Below are 25160 nucleotides of genomic sequence, written 5' to 3'. Positions count from 1 at the left end.
CTTCAATGCTCATCTCCTCACCTCCTCAGCCATTCCCTGCTGGGTCCCCTTTTGCAAGCTTTACTCTTCTCATAGACCTGGGGTTTTCCAGCATGGGGACAGGTGAAAGGAGAGGGTGATGTCCTCTAGGTAAAGGGGAAGATCCAGGATCCTGACACCTCTGTCCCACAGCCAGAATTTCAGCATAGTTTGTTGGTGTCACTGACACTGAAAATGTGCTGATTATCTCAGTGGTCCCTGTGAGGCTCCTCTGACAACAGGAGCTGTTTTGGTTTTGCTTCTGTGTCTGGGGGTGATTTTATGATGATACTCTATTCCTGATCATCTCCTTTATGTCCAGAAATGGCTGCTGTACTTTAAGGTTGATCTGGGAGACAGGTGTGAGCCTTGGGGGCTCCTGCACAGGTTTTGTTCAAAGATTCACTCCAGAGTGTGCTGGGTGCAGTGCAGACTGGACATGACTTCGCTGTTGTCTTGGTTCAGAGACAAATTTAGGAGAAAATGCCTTGGAATTAATGTTTCTTCCAAGAGAAGGGCTTTAGTAATAGCTTTTACCAACAAGAGAAATTAATACCAGTGCGTGAAAGTGAAAACAACCCTGCTTATAACAAAGCAAGGTACCTGCAAGGCACAGAAAAAGACTGAATAAATGCTAGATATTTATTTTCAGAACCTTACCCCTCACTCAACAAAAAACTTCAAAATGTCCAGGGAAGAAATAAACAGGCTGGTCCATCTCGGCAATTGTCTGATTTTGGACCAAAAATCAAGCAAAGAGTTCAAGAATAAAAATGGAGGATCGCTGCTGCAGATCAGGGGAAAAGGTGGGGAAAGAAAAAAGGAACTTCTTGTTTAAGCAACCAAAAAAAAAAAGGTTAGTTAAGCAACAAAGTAGCTGCCAATGTCCACGGCAGGGCACTGAGCAAGTCTGGGAGTGAGCCTTAAACTGCAATGCAAGATGTGGCTGGGGTGTGTTTTCTGTTGCCATCTGTTAGAACCAGGTGGGGCAGTTATCTTCTGTTTATGGGTCAGCCATTAAAGCCAGGTGGGGCAGTTTTCTTTGTCTCTTCCAGGACTCATCCTTCCCCCAGGAGATCTCTGCTGTCCATGGCCACTGAGTGTCCCTGCAGGGCTGATCCAATTCCAGCATCCCATGGGGAGATGCTCCGCCCAGGGCAGGAGCCAAGCATTCCTACCTGGATCCAATCTGAGCCTGGAACAGCACAGCAGCCTTTGGCCACTGCATTCCCAGAGGAGCAGCTTTCTGCTGCCCTGCATTCCCAGAGGAAGAGCAGGCCCATCTCCAGCAGCCCTGGAGCTGCAGAGGAAAAGTGCAGCCTTGTGCAGGATCCCTGCTCCAGCAGAAGCACAGCTGGCACTGCAGGAGGGCTGAGCCCCCACGGGATGGGACTGTGCCACCACCCTGACCCACAGGGGCTCAGCTCCTGCTCTGACTCTGGCAGTGGTGTTCTGTATCACTGCATTTTTATTTTTATTTTCCTAATAAATGTTATTCCTATTCCCATATCTTTGCCTAAGAGCCCCTTAATTTCAAAATTATAATAATTCAGAGGGAGGGGATTTACATTTTCCATTTCAAGGGAGGCTCCTGCCTTCCTTAGCAGACACCTGTCTTTGCAAACCAAGACAGTCTTTGAACAAAGCCCCCACCAGGGCTCCCAAGCTCCTGACCCTCCTCCCCAGATCCATCTTAAATCTACAATGTTTTACGCCATTTCTGGGCATAAAATAGACAGGAAATAGAGCATCATCATAAAATCACCCCAAGACTGTTGCTTAGCTAGCTTGGGTTTTTTGTTAGCTTAAGCAAGAAAGTTGTTTTTCCACTTTTCCTGGCCTGAAGAGACTGCAGCAGCAATCATTTGGTGGCTTTTGTTTTTTTTCTTGAATTGTTCACCTTGGTTTTGGTCCAACATCACACAATTGCCAGAAGCCAATCAGGCTCCTGCCTGCAGGAGCTGCTCTGTCTAGCCCAAGACCTCAGGAAAAGCTGAACCAACAAGAGAAAAGACACCAAAATCCACCAGCTTCATTTGCTCTGAGGAAGAGACCAACGCCAGAGGTTCCACAGGTTCCCATCTGTTTTGCCCGAGCTGCTGCATGAACTTTTTTCCTACCCCGAGACAAAAAAGCTGGTGCCATTTTGTTCCTCCTGTCACACAACTGGTCTGTTTGTTTCTTTCCCTGGCATTTTGGTTCTGCTGTGGAGGGTGGCTGTGTGTGTGTTGGGGGTAAGGTTCTGACAGTTCAGTAGCTAGCATTTGTTCCATTTTTTTCCTTTGCCATGTGGGCACTTTGTCAATAAACTGTTGTGGTTTTTTTTACTTTCACCCACTGGTATCAATTTTCTCATTGACAGGAAAAGGGATTACTGAAGCCTTTTTTCTTTAGTAGAAGCACTCATTCCAGAGCATTTTCTCCTAAATTTGTCTCTAAAATGAGAAAACCTGCTCTTCCCAGCTAAACCTCTCTAGCCCATTCTGTCCTCATCACCTTGTTCACTTTCTGGCTCCCTCCCTTCCATATGGAATCATTCTCTTTGCCTTTGTTTTTCCTTAGCTCCCATTTTACCCTGTGTCCATGGCCTCACAATCATGAGAGCCCAGAACACCCCACTGTGTGCATGCAGAAGTGTGTTTGCATTCCCACAGGTTTATGTTTGCATTCCCACGTGCTGTTCCAGCACTCCTGCCTCCCTTTTGAGCTGTCACCTCTGCTCAATACAGTGCAAGGCCATGTGTGGTCTGGCCAGGAGTGACATCAAGGCACTGCAAAAACATTGGACATCCTCCCACTTGTGCTGAGCTGGGCAAAACATGAGTCGAGCTGTTCAGGTGCTCTTCAATTGCACAGCCCAAGGGTATTGAAACTCACAAGATTCAGTGATCCAGAGAAGAGCAGATAAAATATAACACAGAGTTGTTGGAGTGAGTCCAGAGGAGGCCACAAAGATGATTAGAGGGATGGAAGAACCTTTCCTACAATAAGGAAAGGCTGAGAGAGTTTGGATGGCTCTGCCAGGAGAGGAGAAGGCTCCAGGGAGACCTCAGAGCCCCTTCCAGTGCCTAAAGGGGCTCCAGGAGAGCTGGAGAGGGCCTTGGGACAAGAGCATGGAGTGAACAAGTTGGAATGGCATAAAACTGACAGAGGGGAGATACAGATTAGATGTGAGGAAGAAATTCTTCCCTGTGAGGGTGGTGATGCCCTGGCATCACCAGGTTGCCCAGAGAAGCTGTAGCTGCCTGTGCTAGGGTGGCTTTATGATTCTTGTATCCCCAATCATGTGTTCTGTTTATGCTAGATATTAAGTTCTGCACCTTATGACTGGTTCTGAGAGTGAAGTGGGGGAGAAGAATAGCACAGTATGTTATCAGAAACTGCTCTTGCTCCCCCACGTCTTCTCCTGGACTGTGTGGTCTGCAGCACAGACAGTGGAGAGAGCTCTCTTCTACTTTTAGTTAGTTTTTAGCTAGCTGAGGCAGAAATGCTTCCCAGGCTGTGGTTTTTCTTTTTCTTGGAACTATTCAGCCCTTCTCTGGACTGAAAACCCAGAAGAGCACGGGGAGCTCACACCTGTGGCCCACTGGGGCCCAGGATGTGGCATTTCCAGTGCAGGAGGGACTGATAAGAGACTGAGTGAGCCAAGCTACACCCCACAAGAAGGACTTTCTAAATTTGCCATCTATTTAGAAGAGCAAGAGGTTTTACTGTTTAATATTATTCATTTTTTATGCTTGCAAATACTTTGCTTTTTAAAAAAAACAGTTTTTTTTCACTTTTCTCCAAGGAAATATTTTCTCAAACCAGCTGGGGGAGAGGCCTCTTGAATCTGCTTTCTAGAGGAACCCCTTTGGAAGTTTCCTACCAAATTTGACCTAAACCAGAACATTGCCCCATCCCTGGAAGTGGCCAAGGCCAAGTTGGATGTGGCTTGGAGCAACCTGGGATAGTGGAGAGTGTCCCTTCCCACCCAAACCACTCCAAGATTCCATGAAATGGATCTTCAGCCTACTGGAGGCACAAATGAGCTGGAAGCAGAAGTACATCAGCTGAGCTTGGATGCCTTTATTTATGAAATGAGCCAAAACAGAGAGTCTCAGAATACAATTTCCAAAGAGGCTCCTTCAATAACTGAACATTTAGCTCCAAGCTCTTCCCTCAGCCTTTACCCTCAATGCCTTATTTTCCATAAAAGCCTGAAGGAGGCACTCCCCAGCCTTTTCCAAAGAAAGGACAAAGGACTGGACTCCTTTGTTCTGGGGTATTGAAGATGAGCACCACAGCAAATCCTCTGAAAAGCAGTGCCAGAGAGAAAATGGCACCACAGCCAGTCCCTCCTGGCAGGACAATGTCACGTGGCACTGCTTTTATCCAAAACTCTGTTGTGATCAAACAATATCCGTGAGGTACTTTGGTCCAGGGAAAACATGTAGGCATGACAATGGAGAGAAGAAATACTGTGGTTTAACATTCTTGACACTACCAAAAAAACCTTTTGAGCTGTACAGTCAAAGATGAAGAACCACCATGTACAACTCCAGGCTTCTTCTGCACCCATCCAGTGGGAAAAGAAAGTTGGATTGAGGGGCATGAGATAATATGAAAGGAAGCACAGGAAAAATAAATTGTTTTCTTCACAATATAAGACAAAATGGTCCTAAATTTTTAAAGACAAAATGGATCCAGCAAAAAAGGAATAGATTAGAACAGAGTAGGAAAGACTTGACATTTCCCAGAAAGATTTGTACTTTCTCTAAGAGACCAACTGCCACAACATCCCTCAGTTTCCTGGAATCAATTTCATCCTACACTGCAGCCCAACAGCACCATTTTCCATGCCCAAAGCATCATGACAGGCATCAATTCAAAGCCACTAGCACTGAAGGGAAAATTCTGCTGCCTGTTAGACATCCTTGCTCCCTGCATGCTGTTTCTTCCATCACATTTTTTTTTCTCAGCTGAGTATCTCAAATTTACAAAAAAAAAGGAGTGTTTTTATGAGAGAACGGGATGATCTTGCTAGACAGACACGATAAATCACTCCTTGCAAGTGTGAGATTATTTTCAGTGCTGCATCTGCTCCAGCTCCCCTGTTAGTGAGCCCAGTTCTCTCTTGCAAGTTTATTCAATGCTCTAGTGGGTGTCTCACTGGACAAAGTTTACAGTCTCACCTTCCTGGAGACATAACAGGAGAAACACAGAGGAAGTGCCTCCACTCTAATTCTTAATTTCTTTCTTTTTTTCCCTCAAGTAAAAAGCACCTAATCTTCTCTGATGGGAGCACTGTTGGACACCAGTAACAGCCTGCAGTGCCTGAGGACAAGCTGCAGAGGGAGATAGGAAGGCAAAAAAGTCAAGGAAACCCAAGAACTGGCAGTGATGGCCTAAGCAAAGACAATGTCCTGTGGTGGAGAGACCCTGCCTGTCCTCAGTGCCCACACAGCCCTGGGCTGCCTTTATCCACAGCCACCTGCAGACACAGCTAGAAGTACGTGGTCTTCGTGCTCTCATTGTCTTGGCCACCATCTTTTCCTTTCACCTGCCCATTCTGAGAGCTGCTGGTGGCATTTTCGCAGACCTGATGAAAGGGAAAAGGGTGTAAAAGCAAGGAGAGGTGTGCGAAGAGCTGATGGCAGCTGTCCCTGAGACAAGCAGCCTTCAGCAACTTGAATCCCATTCCTGACTGTTCCTGTGAACACCCTTCTCCCAGCGAGACAACAAAATTATTGGGGTGCAATTCCACCTGGTCCCATGGGGAATGAGGGCTGGGAGCTATGAGAGAGTGAAAGCCAGAGGATGTGGCTACAAGGCACCAGTGCTTCTCTGAGGAGGGCAGAAGGAGGAAGCACTGGCTGTTGTATCCCATGGACAGGAATGAAGGGATGACCTCCACATGCAGGATTATGGGGTCTCCTCCCCTTCCTCCACAGCGGCACAGCCCCATTCCATTCCCTCCCACCTCTGTAACTCCCAAGGGAACCCCCAGCACATGCAATGCCAAGGGGCTGCCCACATCCCCACCCCAGAGGCAGCACCAGGGACCCACCTCAGCCGGGGGGTGGCCGTCCCCGGTGTCGTCTGCCAGGTCGGTGCCGTGGGTCTCGGGCAGCAGGACGCAGAGCAGCCCGCCCAGCACGGGGGAGCTGCCGAAGATGGCCATGGGGATGGCCCGGTGGTGCTGGCCCAGCAGGCGGACCAGCGGCGCCAGGATCCCGGCCACCCGCGCCGCCATGGAGCACAGCCCCACGCCCGTCTGCCTGGGGACACGGCGAGGCGTGGGCTGGGTCAGCACCCCCGGGCCACCACGGGGGCAAGAGGGCTCCTGCCCCACCACCACTGCCAGCCACGGCAGAAGGAGGCTCCAAAGTGTGGGGAGAGCTCACCTGACAACCGTGGGGAAGAGCTCGGCAGCATAGACGAAGGAGGTGGAGAAGGAGGCTGAGGCAGCAAACTTGCCAATGGTGGCCAGGACGGTGGTTGCCACGGGCTGGTCTGAGGGGAGGAGGAGAGATGGCTGCTGTGGGATGGGGGAGGGCTCAGCACCACTCACAGATGGCAACTGGGGATTGCAGGGAAACCGTGTCACCTGCAGGGAGCCATCACCTCTGACAGTGTCTGGGCATGGACCAGGCTGCTCTGGCCTGGTGGCCACTTTCAGTGCACTCTGCATCCATCATCTCACCTCCCCAGGGATTAATTTTCCCAGAGCACAGCTCTGTTGACAGGGGGCCCACTGGGCTCAGCTCTGCCCTCCGGTATCACCATCAGCAAGAAAAGTTTTGGTTTGGGCCCTGTGGGTTTGGCCAGGCTCCTGTGGCCAGGGTCAGCTCAGGCCTAGAGGGATGTGAGCCACCCTGGCTGGGAGGAGAAAACCAGCAAGGGAAGGGTTGGGGCTCTGTGCCTCCCTGTCCCAGAGGATATCCTCTGCATGTGGGATGAGGTGGTTCACCTTCAGGGATGCCGGTGATGATCAGGCACACCAGGCCACTCAGCACCAGAAGAACGACCTGCGTCTTCCTCCTCCCAAACCTCTGCAGAGTGAAGATACAACCAACACGGGCTGGGATTTCCACTGCTCCAAAGGCCAGCTGAGTCAGGTAGATGTCCAGGCCAAAATTTGTCACGTTCAGACTCAGCCCGTAGTAGACAAAGCTGTTCACAAACCTGAAAGCCAGGCAGGGTGGCACTGAGCACACATCAGCCATGAGGAAATGCAGCATTGATCTCCAATGACAACATTTTGACCAAGCCACAGCATTTCCCAGGAGTTGTAAAACCAGAGGAACACCACAGGCCTGCCAAAGCTGGAAATGCTATAACCTTCCCCACAAAGCACCTTAAACAGCCAGAAGCAGAAACACCCAAAAAACACTCAAAACCCACAAGGTGAATTTCTTAATGACTAACTCAATCCCTTCCTTTCTTTCACCTGGAAGTTAAGGAAGAATGAACCAGGGAGTGTCTTACCAGGCACATGACATGATTAAAGTCACCTTCTGCAGGTGCTTCTTCCGGAAAAGATCCAGGAAACTTCCAGACTTGACCTCTTTCTCAGGCTTCAACTTCAAAACACAGAAAGTCAAAGAGTCAGAGCAGGAAAAGGAAACCCATGTCCAGCTCCTTTTCCACCTGCAGTCCATGGAAAGCCTCAATGGGACAGGCCAATGATCTGGCAGGGAGGGCAGCCCAGTGGGGCTGGGCTCCTGCCTCTGCCCTCTGGGCGCCCAGCACAGGGGGTGGTGACTGAGAGGTTCCTCAGGATGAACATCTCCCCAGTGTAGGAACATTGGAGTGGGCAAGGAGGGAACTCCCCTCCAGGCATTTCTGCATGGAAACCCAGAGACTCAAGAGAGACTCTGTGCTCATCAGTCCCACTCCTGGAATCCTCACAGGAGAAAAGCCAGGGAAGCCTTTCAGTCCTTCCCACATGCCCAGGGGGACCCAGAAAGCTCCAGGCTGAGCCTCAGCAGAATCTGGGCCTCTTCCCTGACCTCATCCCTGTGGAACTCATGTGGAGCTGGAGTCCCCCACAGCCCATGGGCAGAGCATCCCCAGTGGGAAGGCAGAGATGCTTCTGGGATGAGCTGAGCTCCCAGGGCTGCTGCAAGGCCCAGGGCAGTGTCTGAGCACAGGAACCCCCAGTACCTGCTGCAGGAGCTCTGCTGGGAGGCTGCGCTTGTTGGTGGCTGCCGCCTTCTGCAGGACCTTCTTGGCTTCCTCGATTCTGCCCTTGGTCACCAGCCAGCGAGCTGACTCTGGGAGCACCCTGCCACAAGAGGAGGCCAGCACATGCTGCTGAGATCCCCCACAGCCCCTTTCTCTGGGACCATGTCCAGCAAGCCTTGGAATCACCAGAGAATCAGATCCTGGAACCACAGAATCTTCTGCGATGGAAGGGACCCACAAGGATGATCAAGCCCAACTCTAAAGTGAAAGGCCCATGGGATCAATGGGTCTGAACAGCCTAAATGTAGGCTCCAAAGGCCACATTTAGAGAGCTGAAGCAAAGCAGCTGCTGCTCTCAGCAGCGCAGTGCCCAGGGAGATGTGCTGAGCTCTGCAGCAGCTCCTCCAGCACCTGCACTCCAGTGGGAGAGAGCCAGCTTGGTTCTGAGCTGCTGCCTCCTCCTCACTCACACCCTCACACCGCTGTCATGTCTGCAGGAGCTCTGTCCACATCTGACTTACCCAATACAGAAGAAATAGGCAAATATAGGAACAGATCCTGCAATTTGCAGCAGCCTCCAGTTGCGAATCCCGTAACTCAAACCAGCCAAAATCATCTGCCCGATGGCGAAACAGCAGTGAGAGGTGAGCACTGCCTTTGGCCGGGAGGAGACACCGATCCATTCCGTAGCTGAAAGGAAGAAGGAAGGCTCAGAGCCATCCAATTATTTCCCCTGAGGCAAAGAGGTGTGTCCCTGGAGAAGAATTATTCTGCAGGTAAGGATTAGACTGACATCCTCTTCTGGGACACTCGCCCCTTGGCCTCCTGTGAGCACTGGCTGGAGAGAGATGCTCCCCAAAGATCTACTGAGGGCTGAGAAGCTGCCAAAGTACCAAAGGAGAGTGAAGATCAAGATCGTCCTCACCATGGTGTTTTTCTTGTCAAACATAAATATTTTTATTTCTTTGAAGACTTATCTATTGCATCTTGAGATGCCCCAGGGCAAGGGCATCCTACTCACCTAAGGCCAGTATTGTCATGGTGATCCCTGACACGGAGGCCCCCACCACACACCTGAAGGCCATGTACACATAGAAATGGGGCACAAAGGCAATTCCCAGGCCAAACAAGCCCTGGAGGAAGACGGAGATCAGAATGACCGGGCGGCGGCCGATCCTGGGGAGAAACAGGGAAGACACAATCGGTGTCTGGAGACCCCATGGAGATGGCAAGGAGCCCAGCAGGTTATACAGTGATTTTTATCACCCTGATAAGGCTCAGAGTAGACTGTGGGGTGACAAGCACTGTACACACATGCTGTGTCTCTCTCCCTTCCCCTCCCTGTGTGGCCATGTCCTCATGGGACCGGAGGACTTTGGTCAGGTCCCTGTAGGGAGAAGTGGTAACAAAATGCACAGGGTGCACAGTCCAGACAGGCTCACACCACCTGGTCTGTGCTGTGCTTTGCACAGACCTGGGCAGGGGGTTGTGGCTCCTCACCTGTCACTCAGAGGCCCAAAGATCATGGATCCCAGGAGCAGCCCTGCCATGTAGATGGCCTGGGCAATGTCATTGAGGTCCTTCCTGTCACACACCAGGTCAAACTGGAGAAAGGAGAAGGAGATGCTTTGGTATCCCCACGTCCAAGGATGTGAATCCCCACAGTGTGCACAGGGCACACAAGGCAGAGGTGGGACAAGCTCTTGGGACATTCAGTGGGAATTCTCTGTCATGCACTGGGACCTGCAGGAATCCCCCTCATCCAGCCCAGCCAACCAGGGGAGCCTCCTGGTCAGCAAATTTTGCTTTAGGTGGGCCTGGGGACAGAAGCAGCAGCTTGCTTCCTGCCAGACCACCTGAGCTCCCAGAGGAGAAAGGATGCAATGCTGATTCCTGGGACAAGCAGTTTCTGTTAAATAGATGTCCTGCAATTGTCAGTATCCAGAGGATATCAATGGAAGGAGTGACATAGGAAGGATCATGGAACCATAAAATGGTTTGGGTTGGAAGGGACATTAAAGATCATCTAATTTGAACTCTCTTGCCATGGGCAGAGCACCTTACACTAGACCAGATAGATCAAAGCCCCATCCAACCTGGCCTTGAACACTTCAAGGGATGGGACAGACACAGCTTCTCTGGGCAACCTGTGCTAGGGTTTCACTACCTTAACAGGGAAGAATTTCTTCCTAATATTTAATCTAAACTTACTCTCCTTTACCTTAATTTAGCATCTTTCTCAGCTAACAATTGTGATGTTGTGGGTTGGACTAGGTGACTTTCAAAGGACCCCTCCAAGCCAAACCATTCCATGATATTAAATTGCAAAGGTTAACCGCTGTATTCAGAGGGATGGGGAAACCTAGGGGCAGGAGGTCCCTCCAGGAGTGATTCATCTCCCCACTGTCACCTCTGTCACAGCCTGCACCCTCTCCAGGACCACACCTGGGGCTGCATGGTGGAGCCAAGGTCCCCAACCCACACCTGCTGTAAATCCCAACTGCATGATGGTCAGGCACCAGCTCTGGGAGAACTGTGGCCGTTTGGGTGTCCCATCCCTTCCACATGCCAGCACATCAAGCAGCAAGCACAGACCTCGGTCAGCAGGGACGGCGGCTGCTCTGAGGGGTACACCCAGCCACTGCTGCACTTCTGCGTGTGGTTCAGCCCGTAGGCCAGGATGGCATCCAGGTCCCAGTCGACCGGGGAGAACATGGAGCACTGCTCAAACTCCCCGTCGGCGCGGCGGGGCAGGGTGAGGTTCAGCTGCTCTTCCTCTGTCAGGTTGGGGCCGACGGCGCGGATCCAGCTGGTGTCACAGTGGTGAGGCACTTCCATGACCATGAAAAGCTGGCAAAACTGGTGGAAAGCCACACTGAGGCAGGGGATCACGGAGAGCAGCACCAGGCATTTCTGCAGTCGCCCAAAATCACCAATTGCTTTCAAAATTTCCCCGACACCTGACATTGGTGGCTGTGTCTGGGACAGGACAGTGCTGGGACAGACTTCCCAGGGGGCTGGAATTAATGTTTAAACCTCAGATAAGCTCTGCAGTCATAGGCAGTCACTAGAAGTACACCATGTAATACATTAATCGTCCCTGCTCCACCCACAAACATCCAGTGCTGGCTGGAGCAGAAGGACCCCTGCTTCAGGGAACCTGGGCCAGCTCCTCTGCCAGGGCCAGGTGGCATGGACAGGGAACAGACTCTTCTCCACTGTGGCTACAATGGCTGCAATTGCTGAACCACTCAGGAAAGCCAGGTTCAGAGGGGCCAAAACAAGCCCAGTGTGATGCAGAGCTGGGAACAGCCCAGAGGAGCAAAGGGAATTATTTTAATGGATGGGCAGAACCAGAGATGAGGAAGGGCAGCCAGTTCATTGTGATTCCAGGAGATGGGAGCTGTCATTCCCTTCATCTTTTGCAGCTTCCCTGTGCAACACAAGCCAGGCACAGGATGTCTCTTTCCACCAGTTCTGGGCCACCCTGCAGCTGCTGGGGGCTAAATGCGGGAAGGACTTGGGGAAAGGGTAAAGGATGGAGAAATTTGACACAGGGCAATGGTGCTTGAGGCTGAAATGCCTAAAATTATCATCGAGAATGCGAGTCCAGCACTGCTCAGCCCATCCCTCATGTAGGAAAAGCATTTGCCTGGGGCCCCTTTGAGATGTCCATGAGATGCCCAAAAGCCATTTGGATACTCCTGCTGCCCACAGATCCATGAGAAGGACACTGGAAAACAGACCATGGATGCCCCACTGGGGCTGACCAGGGCACCCACAAAGAACAATTATTGTGGAGGAGAGGAGGGAGTGCACTTCATGCTCTCACCACTTGTCAGGGTATAAAGCCTCCCACTTTCACACCAGCCTGTGGCATCCTGAGGCATTCCTGGACACGGGAAGCTCATTCCCAGTTGCATGAAGAGCTTGGAGCAAACCTCTTGGCTACAGACAAGCTCTCAGGACACCATCCTGAGTGCCCTCCTGGCTCCATTTCTGCACACAACTCCTGCAGAGATGCACTCATGGAATGGTTTGGGTTGGAAGGCACCTTAAAGCTCATCCAGTTCCACACCTCCCACCAGACCCATCCAGCCTGGACCTGATGTCCCTTTCCCAATGAGTCTTCCTGGGGGCTGTCAAACCTCCCAAACAGAAACACCCCAGGGGCTGCAGACACCACTCAGACAAACCCCTTCCTCAAGACACACCAACCCACCCAGTGACAAGCAAACCACACATCAAACACCTGGCAATGGACAATTTGTTCTTTATTGATTAAAAATTAGACACATGCAGTAAAATACAAAGTCCAAAAAAGGAAAAAAAAGCCTGACTATTTTACATCTTTCATTATAATCTACAATACACCAAAGTTGTGAAGAGGATCCGTTTTCATTAACAGAGCATTGTCCTTAAAAGTAGGAACTAACTTAAAATTACCACCTGCTTCCAGGTTCAGATCAGAAATTTGCACAAAAACCAAATTCTTAATGACACTGGAAAACAATTATGAACAGCATTGGCACTTACTGGAACAACATCAGAAAAAACAGTTGTCTAGCACTGTAATAGCCCAAGTAAATATTCTGGATCCCTACCCAAAAGATCTGGAGATCCATAGAGCAAAACCCATCAGCTTCTTCCTCGCTTATTTTCTCCATTAAAGAACTACGGAACCTTGGGTTAGCATGAGCTCAAGCTCTCTAAGTCCTGGCTTTGGGAAAATGGGGAGTAACAATAAATAGATGCTGCATTGTTCCATTTGAGCAGTTTGAGTCCTAACCTTCCTCAGCACCAGTACACAAATGAATGAGGAGGTCCCCAGGGCATGCAGGCAGAGGGAAAATAATACTGTACCACAACTACCTTGTCTCTGTATCCTAAAGGCTCCCAACACATCCACACTGAGCACAGGGTGATGGGAAAATCAAGGTGCCAGCCTGCTCTTCCCAAGCCAACAAGCTCAATGGGGGAGTGCTTTGTGTCAGGCAACAGGGAATGGTGCCAGCACACATTTGCCAACACAGCCACCAACTCCCTGCTATCGGGCACTCGCCTCCTGGGCTCTAGAGAGCACCAGTTCAGCACCCCAGGATGATCTCACTCCCAAATTCTCATCTTCCTCTCCTTCCCCTTCACACTCACCAGCCATGGGGCTGCAAACAGCCCATGGGGACACACCCAATATCCACCCAGAGGCTACAAGCAACAGGGGCGGTAAAAAAGAACATGCACAATTCAGGAAGCTTCCACAGCTGCTCATAGAGAACAAGATATAAATACAGATTGTTCATCTGAAGACTTGGAAATTAAAAAAAAATAACCCAAAAAAATGAAACAGAACAAAAGTCCTAATTGAACCTAGTCATTCCGCTCTGTTTCTGCATTGTTTGTGTCTGATGGAAACAAAGCTCGTTTCCATCTGCATGTTAAATTACAGACTTACAACTTCTGTGTAGAAAACACTCCAGAGCCAAAAGCAGTTACAAAGGCCAACTGTGAAACAGTAGGAAAAAAAAAAGAGTCAACACCATTTATTATTCACATATTGCATTACAAGTGTCTCTTATCAAACTCAGAGCATAATTTATATTATTCATGTAGAAACTCAACTTCAACACCACATGGAAAGAAAAGCTAAATACATGTGTGACAGGGGTGCAGTGACATCCTGATCAAACGTCGAGGCTTGGGCTGACGTGCAGCCCGTCGACCCAAGGGATTGAGTGCAGGAGGGACAAACCCAGTGCCTGCCTTTGCCCAGTACAGCCACTCTACTGGTGATTCTTTATTGCTGTAAAACACGACAGGGATGGTTCCACGGGTACCAGCTTGCAAAGGACTGGGGAACACGTTGGGAGGCCAGCCAGGCATGACCAAACTGGGTTTCAGGGACACTCGGAAGTGCATCTGTTCCAAAGGCAGAGTGACACAGATCTCCTCTCCCTGTGACCATGGACATTGTGTTCACCATCTGAAAGACCAGTTTCCAGGCAGCAATGCCTCCCTGGTCTGCTTCAAGAACAGACTACGTCTAAGATGCAGAATGAAAGCAACAGGAAGGACTGCTGAATGTAAATTAAAAGGTTCAGCCCTCATGCCATGCCTGGCACTCATGTGGAGAGAACCAAAATGATAAAGAAAAAAGAAAAAAATTAAGGCAGTTTACATAGGGAAGCTGACTTCTAACACCTCAAAGTCAAGGAAGTTCTCCAAAACACAAACACAAGGGAAGGAAGCTCTCCCTCCTGTGGGTTAAGACTCTGCTTGCTTTCTCAGGTGCAAGCATTCAAACCAGCAGTTTTAAATCACACAGCCAAAGAGAAGCAGATTTCTCAGCACTCCAGGTGACCCAAACAACACGTACATTGGTGTTTCAGAGAGAAGGAGAAGCAGGTAAAGAACAAAAAAAAAAAAATCCGTTCAGTATTAAAACTTGTGCAAAAACAGCAAGTGAAAAAAAATGAAACCACATGTAAGCAAACACTTAGGCAAGATCATCAGAGCAGTGGAACCCCCTGCTTCGTACTCAGTAGTATTTTTCTTTAAAGTAAGGCAATAATAAAATGAACATGCAGGCAATGACGTGTTGGGTCTGCATGTTTGAGATGACAGATACAAAAACATGAGAGTTGTTTACAAAAGGTGTAAACGTCATCAGTAATTTCAGGAAGGTTTGTGATCCTATTAAGGAAAATGTTAAAGCTTCTAGGAAGGGGGCTGTAGTTCAATTCTTTGGCAGTAGTGGTTTTTTTTTTAGGCTAACAGAAGCATTACGAATATGCACATGTGGGTTCTCTGTTGGGAAACATCTCCTGGGACCAATGTTTAGCTGATGCTGAGCTGTGCAAATCCTATAAGTTTGCCATCATCCGGAATTTCTGAGCCGTCGACACCAGATGCCTGAAACAGGGAAGAGAGATGCAAATAGCAACACAAATGCTCTGCCTTCCAGCAGGAACCACAAGCAGCTGTATCAGAGAGGGTGGGGGCAGGAAGCAGCCACAGGACAGCTTTGCACTGTATTCAGCAGCTTGCACTACCCAAAGTTAAAATGGAGTGCTTTTGTATTTCTGCCTTTGTTTTTTTCTGAAGGTATGAAGGGCTGGGACTGAAGTTTTGCCAATGTCTGCTCCAACTAGACATTATATGTGCAATAACTGGGGTAAAACTCCTTAAAGGAAGAGTAAAAAATAAGCACTTACAGCTTCACTCCCATGAACCTGGTTAAGCCTTTGCTTTGCCACTGTAATTCCCCAGGAATTTCACCACTTCAAAGATTCACCCGTTCTACTCCCAGTTTTGGCTCTCTTCTTTGGCCTATCACTTTTATTTTCCTTTTTTTCCCTTCATTTCCCCATCTCTTCCTCAGAAACTATGTATCTGCACCCTCCCTCATTCTCTTCCTCCAAAAAAGGAGTCTGTGGCAATTCTCAGCCCATTCACCTGCCTTGAAATATTTCTCCAAGTGCACAAAAATACCCCTCTGCAACATTTACAGATATTAATTAGCACATCATCTCATGCTTATTTATCCCAGGTGCTGCTCAGAGGATACAAGCAGGGAGCCTGCAGTGCCTACAGTTATACAACCAGTAAGAGGCTTTGGGAAAGAAGGGAGGATTCAGAGTGCATACATCAGATGCCTGCAGTAAACATCTACATGCAATGCCTTCTCCTTGCAAGAGACAACTTGATCAATTAGGGAACAGGAATAAATACCAGTCTGAAAGTGATGGATCTGTTTGCCTGGGGCTCTTCCACAATTTTCTGCAAATTAGCTGCAACTGAAATCACACAGACACGAAGAAAATGGGCAAATATTAGGACAGGCTGAAGAGAAACATCCCAAACTCATTAGTCCTTTTTCTATTACTTAACAAACTTTGAATTTTTACACTAATAAGGAAAGGTTTAGGTCTCAATTAGACTCAGTCTACTTAAAATTTTGAACTGTGAAAATGCTGTTATTGTTCCTACATTACTCTTTCAGAGGTAGTTCTTTTTCCCAGGATGTAATAGGGTCAATAGTAATAAATGTCAAACTGCATCTGGAAATCCAGGTAATTTTGCACTAGCAGCTGTTCCTGTGTACAAGGAACAGCTTTGCTTGCTGCAGTTGGAATACACAGGCAGTGCTGACAGTTTAAGTCTCACCTGCTGCACAGGAGGATTCATTTATTTAGCAAACTGCTGTTTGAGGCAGCTGTTCCCCCCATACAACTCGTGCTGCTGCCCCAGGGCACAGGCAACTCACACTTCCTTCCCCAGCCCTAATTAAACCCAAAAAACCTGGCTGATTCCAGTCCCAGAGCTCTCTTGCACAGGACCTGTGAGCAGGACAGGCTTGTGCAGCAGATTGATGATGCATCTCTGTCAGATGATAATGATTTGGCTAATGCATCAATTAGACTTCATTCTGCATTACAAGGAACATTTGCTTCACAATGTTAACAATTAAATCATCTTCTTGTGAACTGGGGGCTGCCTACATGTTGGCACAGAACTGTCACCAGAATTGACAGCAGTTGTGCAGGGCCACTAGGGTAGAGACAAGGCCAGAGGAAATGTTCCTATCATCCACTAATCAGGTCATTTTTAACATGCAAAAAAAAAAAAAAAAAGACTGAAATGGTTAGAGCAGAAAAAATAATTTGTAATTACCTATTACCAGATCTCTGCCATCAACAAGACCTGCTGAAATGAGCTCCTGAGACACACCATCTGCAGTATCTGTTGGGGAAAAACCCAAGAGCCATCACCACAGAGCAGAAATTGTCCAGCTGGTGAAGGCACCACAGAGAAACCTAAAGGAGCTTGTACAAACCACACAGCAGAAGTGCCCTTTACAACAGACAGATATCAGGGTGCACACCAGGTGCTGTGAATTCACTGAAGGGCTGCACTTTAGCCATACCCATAAGTTTTACAGCAGTGCTCCAAGCCCAACAACAAGCCTTTAGGAAGGCAGTGTGGACAGACACTCAGCACAACACCAAACACAAAACTTCCTCTTCACACACTGGAATTTCCCACCAGCTCACCTTTCCCTGGGGTGAATTCAAACCGAATATCATGGAGCTCTTTATTTGAATTCCTGTGGAAAGAAGAGAATTTTATATAAAAGAGACCATTTCATGGCATGACAGGTGGCCAAAAGAGAGTGCTATCACTGAATAACCAGCCTGTGAATTCATTGCATTCTACTCCCTCAAAGGCAGGAACTCATCACTTGGATGTGCATGTGGAAGCAGCACAGTCTGCCTCCCAACCTGACAGAGCCTGGGCCAGTCCAGGATAGGTGAGTGCCACCTCTCTGCTGCAAGGCCATGCTGTTCCACTGTCTCAATAACTCAGATCCCTCAGCAGAGATATCCAGAGGAGGAAAATGCTCACTGGCTGCAGATGCACACACATTATAGAAGTGATGCTCACATTCCCCACTCCAATGTCCACCAACAACCAGGATGCCTCCAGAGAGGAGAGGCAGGTTCTTTTAATGAGAAACAGCAGCATGTGCAATGAGCATAGAAAGATTCTTTTTTCTGCCTGTTTCCAGTGACACAGACCAGATTCTACTCCCTGAACTGGGTGAAAGCTCTTCACTCTCAGAACTGACTGAAGTCTGAAGTTGTGCATGAAGATTAACATGGACCAGCACTCCTGGATCCCTGAATCCTTCTAGGGAACCCAGATAGTTCCTTTCCCACTCCATGACAGTTTAGCAATGTTTACATAAATATCAAAACCTCTTTCAATACAGGTTTTGCCAAACCAAAGTGGATGTGATAAACTGCTTTTCCAGGTTGCAGTTTCAGAAGAGCAGATGAAATCCAAGCTGACAAACTCTTAACCACCACCCTAATAATTAAAAGGCACAGAAGAGTGCCAGTGAGCCTGTGTGCAAAGGCTCATGCTAACAGAACAGGTCAGTTTTGTGTCCTTACCTTAACCTTAATACAAGGTTGATGGGGACTCTCACATCTTCCTGTACCAGAGCTGCAGCAGGGGCTGTGGGTGGGGCCTGCAACAGGATTACATCATTTCAAGGCAGGTTAACAACACCTTGCTCTGGTTTTAAAGCTAGATGTAACCTTGATCAACTGTAGATACAAGTAAAAGTTTGACTCATTAATGGAATCATGGCACTACAAAGAGAAAGATGACAGATCAATGAACCTTCAACTTTAACAGCAGGGTCTCTGCAATTGTCTTGGAAAGAGTAAAAGCTGCACAACTTTGAGAAATGCCAAAATAGCAAGAGACTTCAGAAGTGCTACATGTGAAAAGATTACTTGCTTTGCATTAAAACTTAAGGTTTTTGGATATTCATGACAGCCTCAAGAGCTCCTGTGTTTTAATCCCTGCCCCAAACAACTGATTTAAAAACCTGATACAACTGTATCAGGAAAAAATTGAACTGGCAGATTAGCATGTACTCTCAGTTACCTTTTTTTCCATGAAATCAAAGGCTTTAAGAGCATCCAGCAGCAATTTTATAGCTGCCAATTTTCAATTCTAAATTACTTCTGAGTAACTATTGGAACATGTAATCAAAATAATTTCATATTGGTTAGCAGCAGATTTCCAGTAGGGAGGATCCAGGAGTTGCCCTGCACTTTTTACAGCTCTTGTGATATTTCCAGTACAGAGCTAAGTGTTATTCCATCTCCACCAAAAAAACCCAAATAAAACAGAGAGGGGTCAGTCACCTGTACTGCCCATGCTGAGGCAAGGGCTTTATACCTGCAGGAACAAGACAGACACAACACCAGGCTGATAATTTAAGCATAGAAGTCTTGACAAAGTGTTTTTCATCTAGACCACTTGTTTTTTCACAATAGAAAAGGAAAATAACCCTTTGTTTAAAAGTAGCATTTTACTCCAAGGTGCTTCTGGCCCAGCAATGCAGCTCAAGGCTTCTGATCACAACCTGCTTTCTGCTGAAGCTGAAAACCACCAGGTCAGTAAAAACAAACAAGGGTTCACTGAGAAGCCCAGAGCTCTGCAAAACAGTAACCACTGAGCAACAAGTGCCAGAGGAGAGCCATAAAGAATAACACACACTGACACAGAGAGCTGTGAGGAAGAATATATGCAGAGCTATAAAAAAGAGCATATTGACACTAAAAGCTATAGAGAAGAACACACTGACCCAAGTTCATGAAGTTCAGCTTAAGACAAGCTACCAATAAATAACATATTGGGCACTAGTGGCATATATTCTGTTAGTGCATGTCCCAAGTGTCACTGACACCAACACTGCTCCAGCCTTCACTGCTGCTGGTGTTTCAACTGCTGCATAAAATTTAGGGATTAAATACTGGCCTTCTTAAAGAGATGTGAAGGGGGTTGATTTAAGTATCAAAGCTATTTTAATGCCAAACTTCCACTGTTTCAGACTGTTCTGGCACACCTGGAATAGCACAGCTAAGGGCAAACCTGAAAGCTGGCAGGAAGGGTCTGCTCTTACCTGGGCTGCTGCTGGGGCTGCTGCTGCTGCTGGGGCTGCTGGAGGAGCCTGGCTGGGTGGAGGGACAGCAGCTGGAGGTTGTGCAGGTGCTTGTCCTGCAGCCTGAGGTAGTTCAGTAGGTGCCTGTGCTGGAGCATTGAGTGAAGGACCTGGAGGCTCAGCTGATGGAAACAGCTGCGAGCAAAAAGGAGTTCTAGTGAGAAAAGGAACTCAAGAGTTCTGATTCAAGCACCAGCTTTCCCAGAAGTGCTTGTCTGCCACATAAATCACTTAGAGAAGTTCAGTGCCAAGGTCATTCCCAGGCCTCCAGGGAATGCTGATCTCAAGTTGGTGTTCAGGGCTTTAATGTGTCCATATGTCCAGGGACCCATTCTGTCCTGACATTTGCAAGTTCCACTCACCAGTAAACCAAGACACCAGCATGGCTGTGATCGTGGACAAAAATGACACTCTGTGGCAAGGCTGCATGTACCTAGATACATCCAGCTGGGATGAGAGCACTGTATCCTTCAGTCTCCCTCTTTCCTGGAATCTGAGTCCTACTTTCATTTTCAAGTAGCCATGCCCTCAGAGCAGAGGAGCCCTGCTTTGACTTCTTCCTTTCAGAGAACAAACCCCAGCAAAGCAGTGAGATAACTATTGACAACTGAGCCTTTCACCAAAGAAATGTCAGGGTAATTTGGGTGTCAATGGAAAGTGAATTTAGAGTTCTTCAAATCACACTAGAGACGATTTAGGATTGGGCTTTACTTTAGTCTCTTGCAAAAAAAAAAAAAAACCCAACCAAGCAAACAAAAAAAAATCCATATGAAATTAATTGGAGGGTGGGGAAAAAGAGCTAAATGGAAATTTAATCTCTTTTTTACCTCTTATTATTCTGTACAGAGAAACAAATCTTGGCACAGGAGCCAAAGAACTGTCAGCTCGATGGCACTTCAGTGTGCCCTCCAGCTTACTCTGGCAGGCTGGAGGAAATATAAATCACCTTCAATGCTGCAAACCTGGACAGAACACTTCCAATAGGAAAATTCATTTCAAAGGGATTCTGGTTTTCAGCTTTGTTTTTTTAATTTAGAATTTATGTCAAATTACAGTGCCAGAACTGTAGTCTTTCTCAAAGTCTCCCTTTATAAACACTTCTTGGAAACAAATGAAGGAAGAACAGGACAGCCCAACCCAAGACTAATTTCTAGGAGACAGCTCTGTTTATCTTTCAGCACAGGTAGGGAAAAGACAGACATAGCACAGTCTCTGGCAGATAAGCTGTCCCTATCACTGAAAGATGAGACATACTAATATTCCTAATGTAAGAAACAGTTCAGAACTGAAGAAAGATGATAAATTACCACTGAAGCTGTGTTTGCTATCAAATAGGACTACAGAGTTCTTTCACAGTTCTGAGCACAGGTTCCAAACCAGAGAATTAGACAATGCAAACCAGACATCCTAAAGTTGTGTTCTGTTGGGTTTGTGTAGTTTGGGTTTTTTTTAAGGAGGAAATGAGAAGACAGTTGTTATGCTCAGATTATTCTTGTGACCAATTAATTACCTTGCAACAAACAGACTTTTGCCACAGCAAGCTAACAAGACATACAACAAACTTACCTCAAGAAGAGCTCTTGGCACTACACAGCCAAGGATTCCTTTTATAGGGAGCTCTTCAAACAGAGCTCAGCTAGATACTGTCTTTACTTCACATAATATTGCTTTCAAAGGCTAATAAAGCACATTCCTTGAAACAACAACAATAACTAGGAGTCATCTTTTCAAGAAGCCATTTGCAATTCTAACTTACCTCGGAATTCTGTACAGGTTCTTTCACTCTGGGAGACTAAAAAACAGAGAAAAAAATGTCATTGCCTAGACCACAGTGAAGCTTACTGACTAGGAAGACTTGTCAGAACCACACTGAACATGAGAAACCTACATAATTGTTTGAAGTTACACATGTGTATTAAAATGTGTGATAAAAGGGACACCACACAATTTGTTGTCACATTGTACCACCCAGAAACACAGCCACATTTCAGACCCTGTATTTCCACAGTGACACACAATACCCTAAGTTGCTATCAGCTGTTACTCATTAGCAAAATCGAGGACTCTTGAAGATCACTCAGATTGGATCAAATTACTTAAGCATCAAGATGGGAAAATCCATTTTAAGCTACTCAAGTCTGGCAGAAAAAGATAAACACAGATCTGCCTGGCAGAATTCTGATAGAAAACAAGTTCCCTTCACTTAGGGTGGTAGTTTCCCAACCAACTTGCTTGAAATATACAGAACGTTTGTAGGGTGGGAGGGAGGAATCAGCCTTGCCTGTGCTGCTTTTTAGAAGGAAATCCCTGGCCCTGCATTCTGCTGTGCTCTTTGTGAGAGAAAGCAGAGAACTGACAGGTAGCTGTACACTCAGCAGTGAAACACAGAGACCAGGGAACAATGGGGAAAGTGCAGGTAAAGCAACGTGACCAACTTTTGCTCATCAGTAAAACAAAGACAACACTGCACCAGCTGTTCCACATGAGCAGGGGGAATTGCCAAGTATTCCTGGAAAGCCCTGCAATTAAGAGAACCTGCAACTTTGACTTCCAACAAGTCCAGTTAGTGGAGATAGGTGGGATGGTTTGGTCCATGCTGGCAATAAAAAAACCCTGTTCCTTCTCCACATAATGGTCTAAGAGGTTGCTGTTTGGACAGTACAAGAAGGACAGCAGAACATTAAGGCTCATCATGCCCCTACTCTGAGAGAGTTTCTCCACTAACAGAGGCCACTGCCTTAATGAGTGCAGATCAGAGCAATTTGTAACATATGACTCAGAGGCTTCTTGTGAGAAAAGGTTAAAAGTCTTACCCTCAGAACAGCAAGTTTCAAAAAGGTCTCTGGACAGGGGGAGAAGGAACAGTTCCCTCAGCATGACTGTGTGTAGGCAGTGTCAGGGAAAAAATGACAGAGCCAGAAAGGTAAAGCCTGAAATCCACCTTATTGTGCTCAGCCTTCATTTGACAGCTACCAGGTGGGATGAAAATCATGGCATTGCTCCCAGAGAAACAGCCCTGCTCCACATCTGCAGGCCACAGCTGCTGCAGTGTTCTTCCAGGAGCAAAGCTGATCTCCAAGACTACCTGAATGCCTCAAGGAATTACATAAAAGGAAAGATCAGTGTGCTGAGCACTGTACAGATGAGTATGGAACCACTGACCCCACCCCTCAGCTGATAACTAATCCAGATAAATGACCAACAGAAGTGGTGAGAGCCAGCTGAGTACGAGCCAGCAAGTGCCCAGGTGGCCAAGAAGGCCAGTGGCACCTGGCCTGTGTCAGGAATAGTGTGGCCAGCAGACCAGGCAGGGACTGTCCCTGGTACTCAGCACTGCTGAGGCACCTTCAGGCTGTGTTCAGTTTTGGGCCCCTCACTGCCAGGAGGACATTGAGGGGCTGGAGCATGTCCAGAGAAGGGCAGCAGAGCTGGGAATGGCTCTGGAGCCCCAGGAGCAGCTGAGGGAGCTGGGAAAGGGGCTCAGCCTGGAGAAAAGGAGGCTCAGGGGAGACCTCAGTCTCCACAACCCTCACCTCAGGAAGGTGCAGCCAGCTGGGGAGGGGATCAGGCTGTCTTCCCAGGTCACAGGTGAAAAGAAGAAATGGCTTCAAGTTGCACCAGGGAAGATTTGGATTGGATGTTAGGAAAGATTTCTTTACTGAAAGGGTGCCCAGGGAAGTGGTAGAGCCACCACCTCTGGAGGTGTTCAGAAAATATGAAGAGGTGGCACTTGGGAACAGGGTTAGGGGTGACCACAGTGGCTCTGGGCCATCAGTGGGACTCAGCAATCCTGGAGGTCTTTTCCAACCTGAACAATTCTATGACTTTATTAAACACATGCATACAAAGAAAACAGGACACACATTAAAAAACATTTACCTAAGGCACAAATAGGATGACTTTGGGGATTAGTTCTAACTAATTTTTGCTTGTGTAATCAAAGATGATGTGAGTAAGCAGTGAAATGTGACCATACAATTCACCACTGCAGTGATTTATCAGGTAACAGAAAGTCACAATTTAAAAGCCCACAGAGCACAACTGCTTTAATTTGAATTCAAGGCTTTAAATGCAGAGAGGAAGTTCAAAAGGTCTTTATATTCAGAAGGCAATGTTGACCCAGCAAGTCACCATATTGAGTGAATTGAAGAGGTATTTCTGGCTTTGGGTAAAATAAATATTTGCCTGCTTTCAGGTACAGTCCTAGGAAGAGACTTGTAAAATACATGTTTGCACATATTAAATTCACCCTATTTTTTCTGTGAAGTGGAAGCAAGTAAAAAATACCAACACTTTCCATTTATGTAGATGATTTTATGCAGGTTAATATTAATACTTCAGTATTTTGGCACATTAAGTCAACCTGCAGGGCCTCCTTTTACTTTTACTGCAGTAAAATGCAGGTACTGACAGAATCACAGAATCACAAATTATTTTGGGTAGGAAAGGACCTTTTAAAATCCTCTACTCCACCCCCACTGCAAGGGGCAGGAAAAAAAGGTGCCACCTAGTTAACACAAGTTGTTCTACCCAACAACTTGGTTAAAATTGCAGAGGGATTTACAGACAGGTAGAAATTACACCAAGTGTTTGAAATACGACCAAAAACACAGGATAAACACTAACCCTCAATAACACCACTGTATTCATTCAAAAAATTGGCAGTTTGGATACAAGTCTTAGGACTTCTTGAAAAGGAATCAAATTCAAGTACCCAGGCAGACATGTAGAGAGGTCTGAGGTTCCACAGTGCCCTTCCTGACATCCTGGAACATACAGGTGCCCCTGAGTGCTGTGTTACACATGGGCTGCCTCCAAAATGATAATACACATCTACAGGGAGCTAACTGAATTAAGACCTACTGCTCCAACATCCTTTCTAAAGGTTTGCTCAGTGGGAGACCTACCAGTAAGGGCCAAGCACAGCCCAAATGAGAGTGATCAGGGCAGGCAGCAGTACAAGGAAAATATATCAAAGCATCAAGAAAAACCTGTCTTGAAAAGGAGCTTGTAAACATGTTTGTCAACCTGCTTTTTCCTGCCTAAGAGGAATGAAACAAGTAAGTACTGTTCAAAACACAGTAAACAGTGTTAAGTCATGGTAGCCTGAGCTTTGAGACAAGATACAACAAATTCTAAATAATCTCTGGAACAGAATTAGGGTCTTTTACAATATTGCCCTAAAATTTGATGGTATTCTCACCTACAAAAGGAATTTAGAAGAATTCAGCTTATATCTTATAGCTTATTCATCAAAGAATTTCAGTAGTAGCTACATGGTACCAAGAGTTTTTCCTTGACTATGTATAATATGAAGCTGGACACAATAAGGTCTTTAAACAAGAGTTGCTGTCACAAATAATGCATTTACTGGATCAAATGGATTTTAAAACCCCAAGCATTTCAGAAGATGCTGAAAAGATGCAAAATCTTGCATTTAATATTAAAGTGTCTA

General features: G+C 47.1%; 2 protein-coding genes across 3 annotated transcripts in view; both read right to left on the bottom strand.

The window, feature by feature from the left end:
• Positions 1-4062: 4062 nt before the first annotated feature.
• Positions 4063-12060, bottom strand: LOC135302996 (solute carrier family 22 member 13-like). Its single transcript, XM_064424169.1, has 10 exons — positions 10783-12060; positions 9688-9791; positions 9209-9363; positions 8709-8877; positions 8167-8287; positions 7489-7583; positions 6971-7185; positions 6405-6513; positions 6068-6278; positions 4063-5599 (listed from the first exon to the last, which is right to left on the bottom strand). The coding sequence occupies exons 1-10, from the start codon at positions 11152-11154 to the stop codon at positions 5504-5506; spliced, it is 1647 nt and encodes a 548-aa protein (XP_064280239.1). The 5' UTR covers positions 11155-12060; the 3' UTR covers positions 4063-5503.
• A 382-nt stretch (positions 12061-12442) lies between these two features.
• The window catches only part of OXSR1 (oxidative stress responsive kinase 1), an 87495-nt gene continuing 74777 nt past the window's right edge, over positions 12443-25160 (bottom strand). For both annotated transcript variants that reach the window (XM_064424070.1, XM_064423991.1), the window contains exons 12-18: positions 21462-21497; positions 19667-19840; positions 18141-18217; positions 17238-17290; positions 16858-16926; positions 15916-15980; positions 12443-15096 (exon numbers count right to left, since the gene is read on the bottom strand). In XM_064424070.1, the coding sequence (XP_064280140.1) occupies positions 15022-15096; positions 15916-15980; positions 16858-16926; positions 17238-17290; positions 18141-18217; positions 19667-19840; positions 21462-21497 (549 nt within the window). In that variant the 3' untranslated portion in view covers positions 12443-15021. The remainder of the gene's footprint in view (positions 15097-15915; positions 15981-16857; positions 16927-17237; positions 17291-18140; positions 18218-19666; positions 19841-21461; positions 21498-25160) is intronic.

This window comes from Passer domesticus, chromosome 1, assembly GCF_036417665.1.
Source record: "Passer domesticus isolate bPasDom1 chromosome 1, bPasDom1.hap1, whole genome shotgun sequence".
In the NCBI taxonomy this organism is placed as follows: domain Eukaryota; kingdom Metazoa; phylum Chordata; class Aves; order Passeriformes; family Passeridae; genus Passer; species Passer domesticus.
This window is presented reverse-complemented; position numbering and strand designations above follow the sequence as displayed.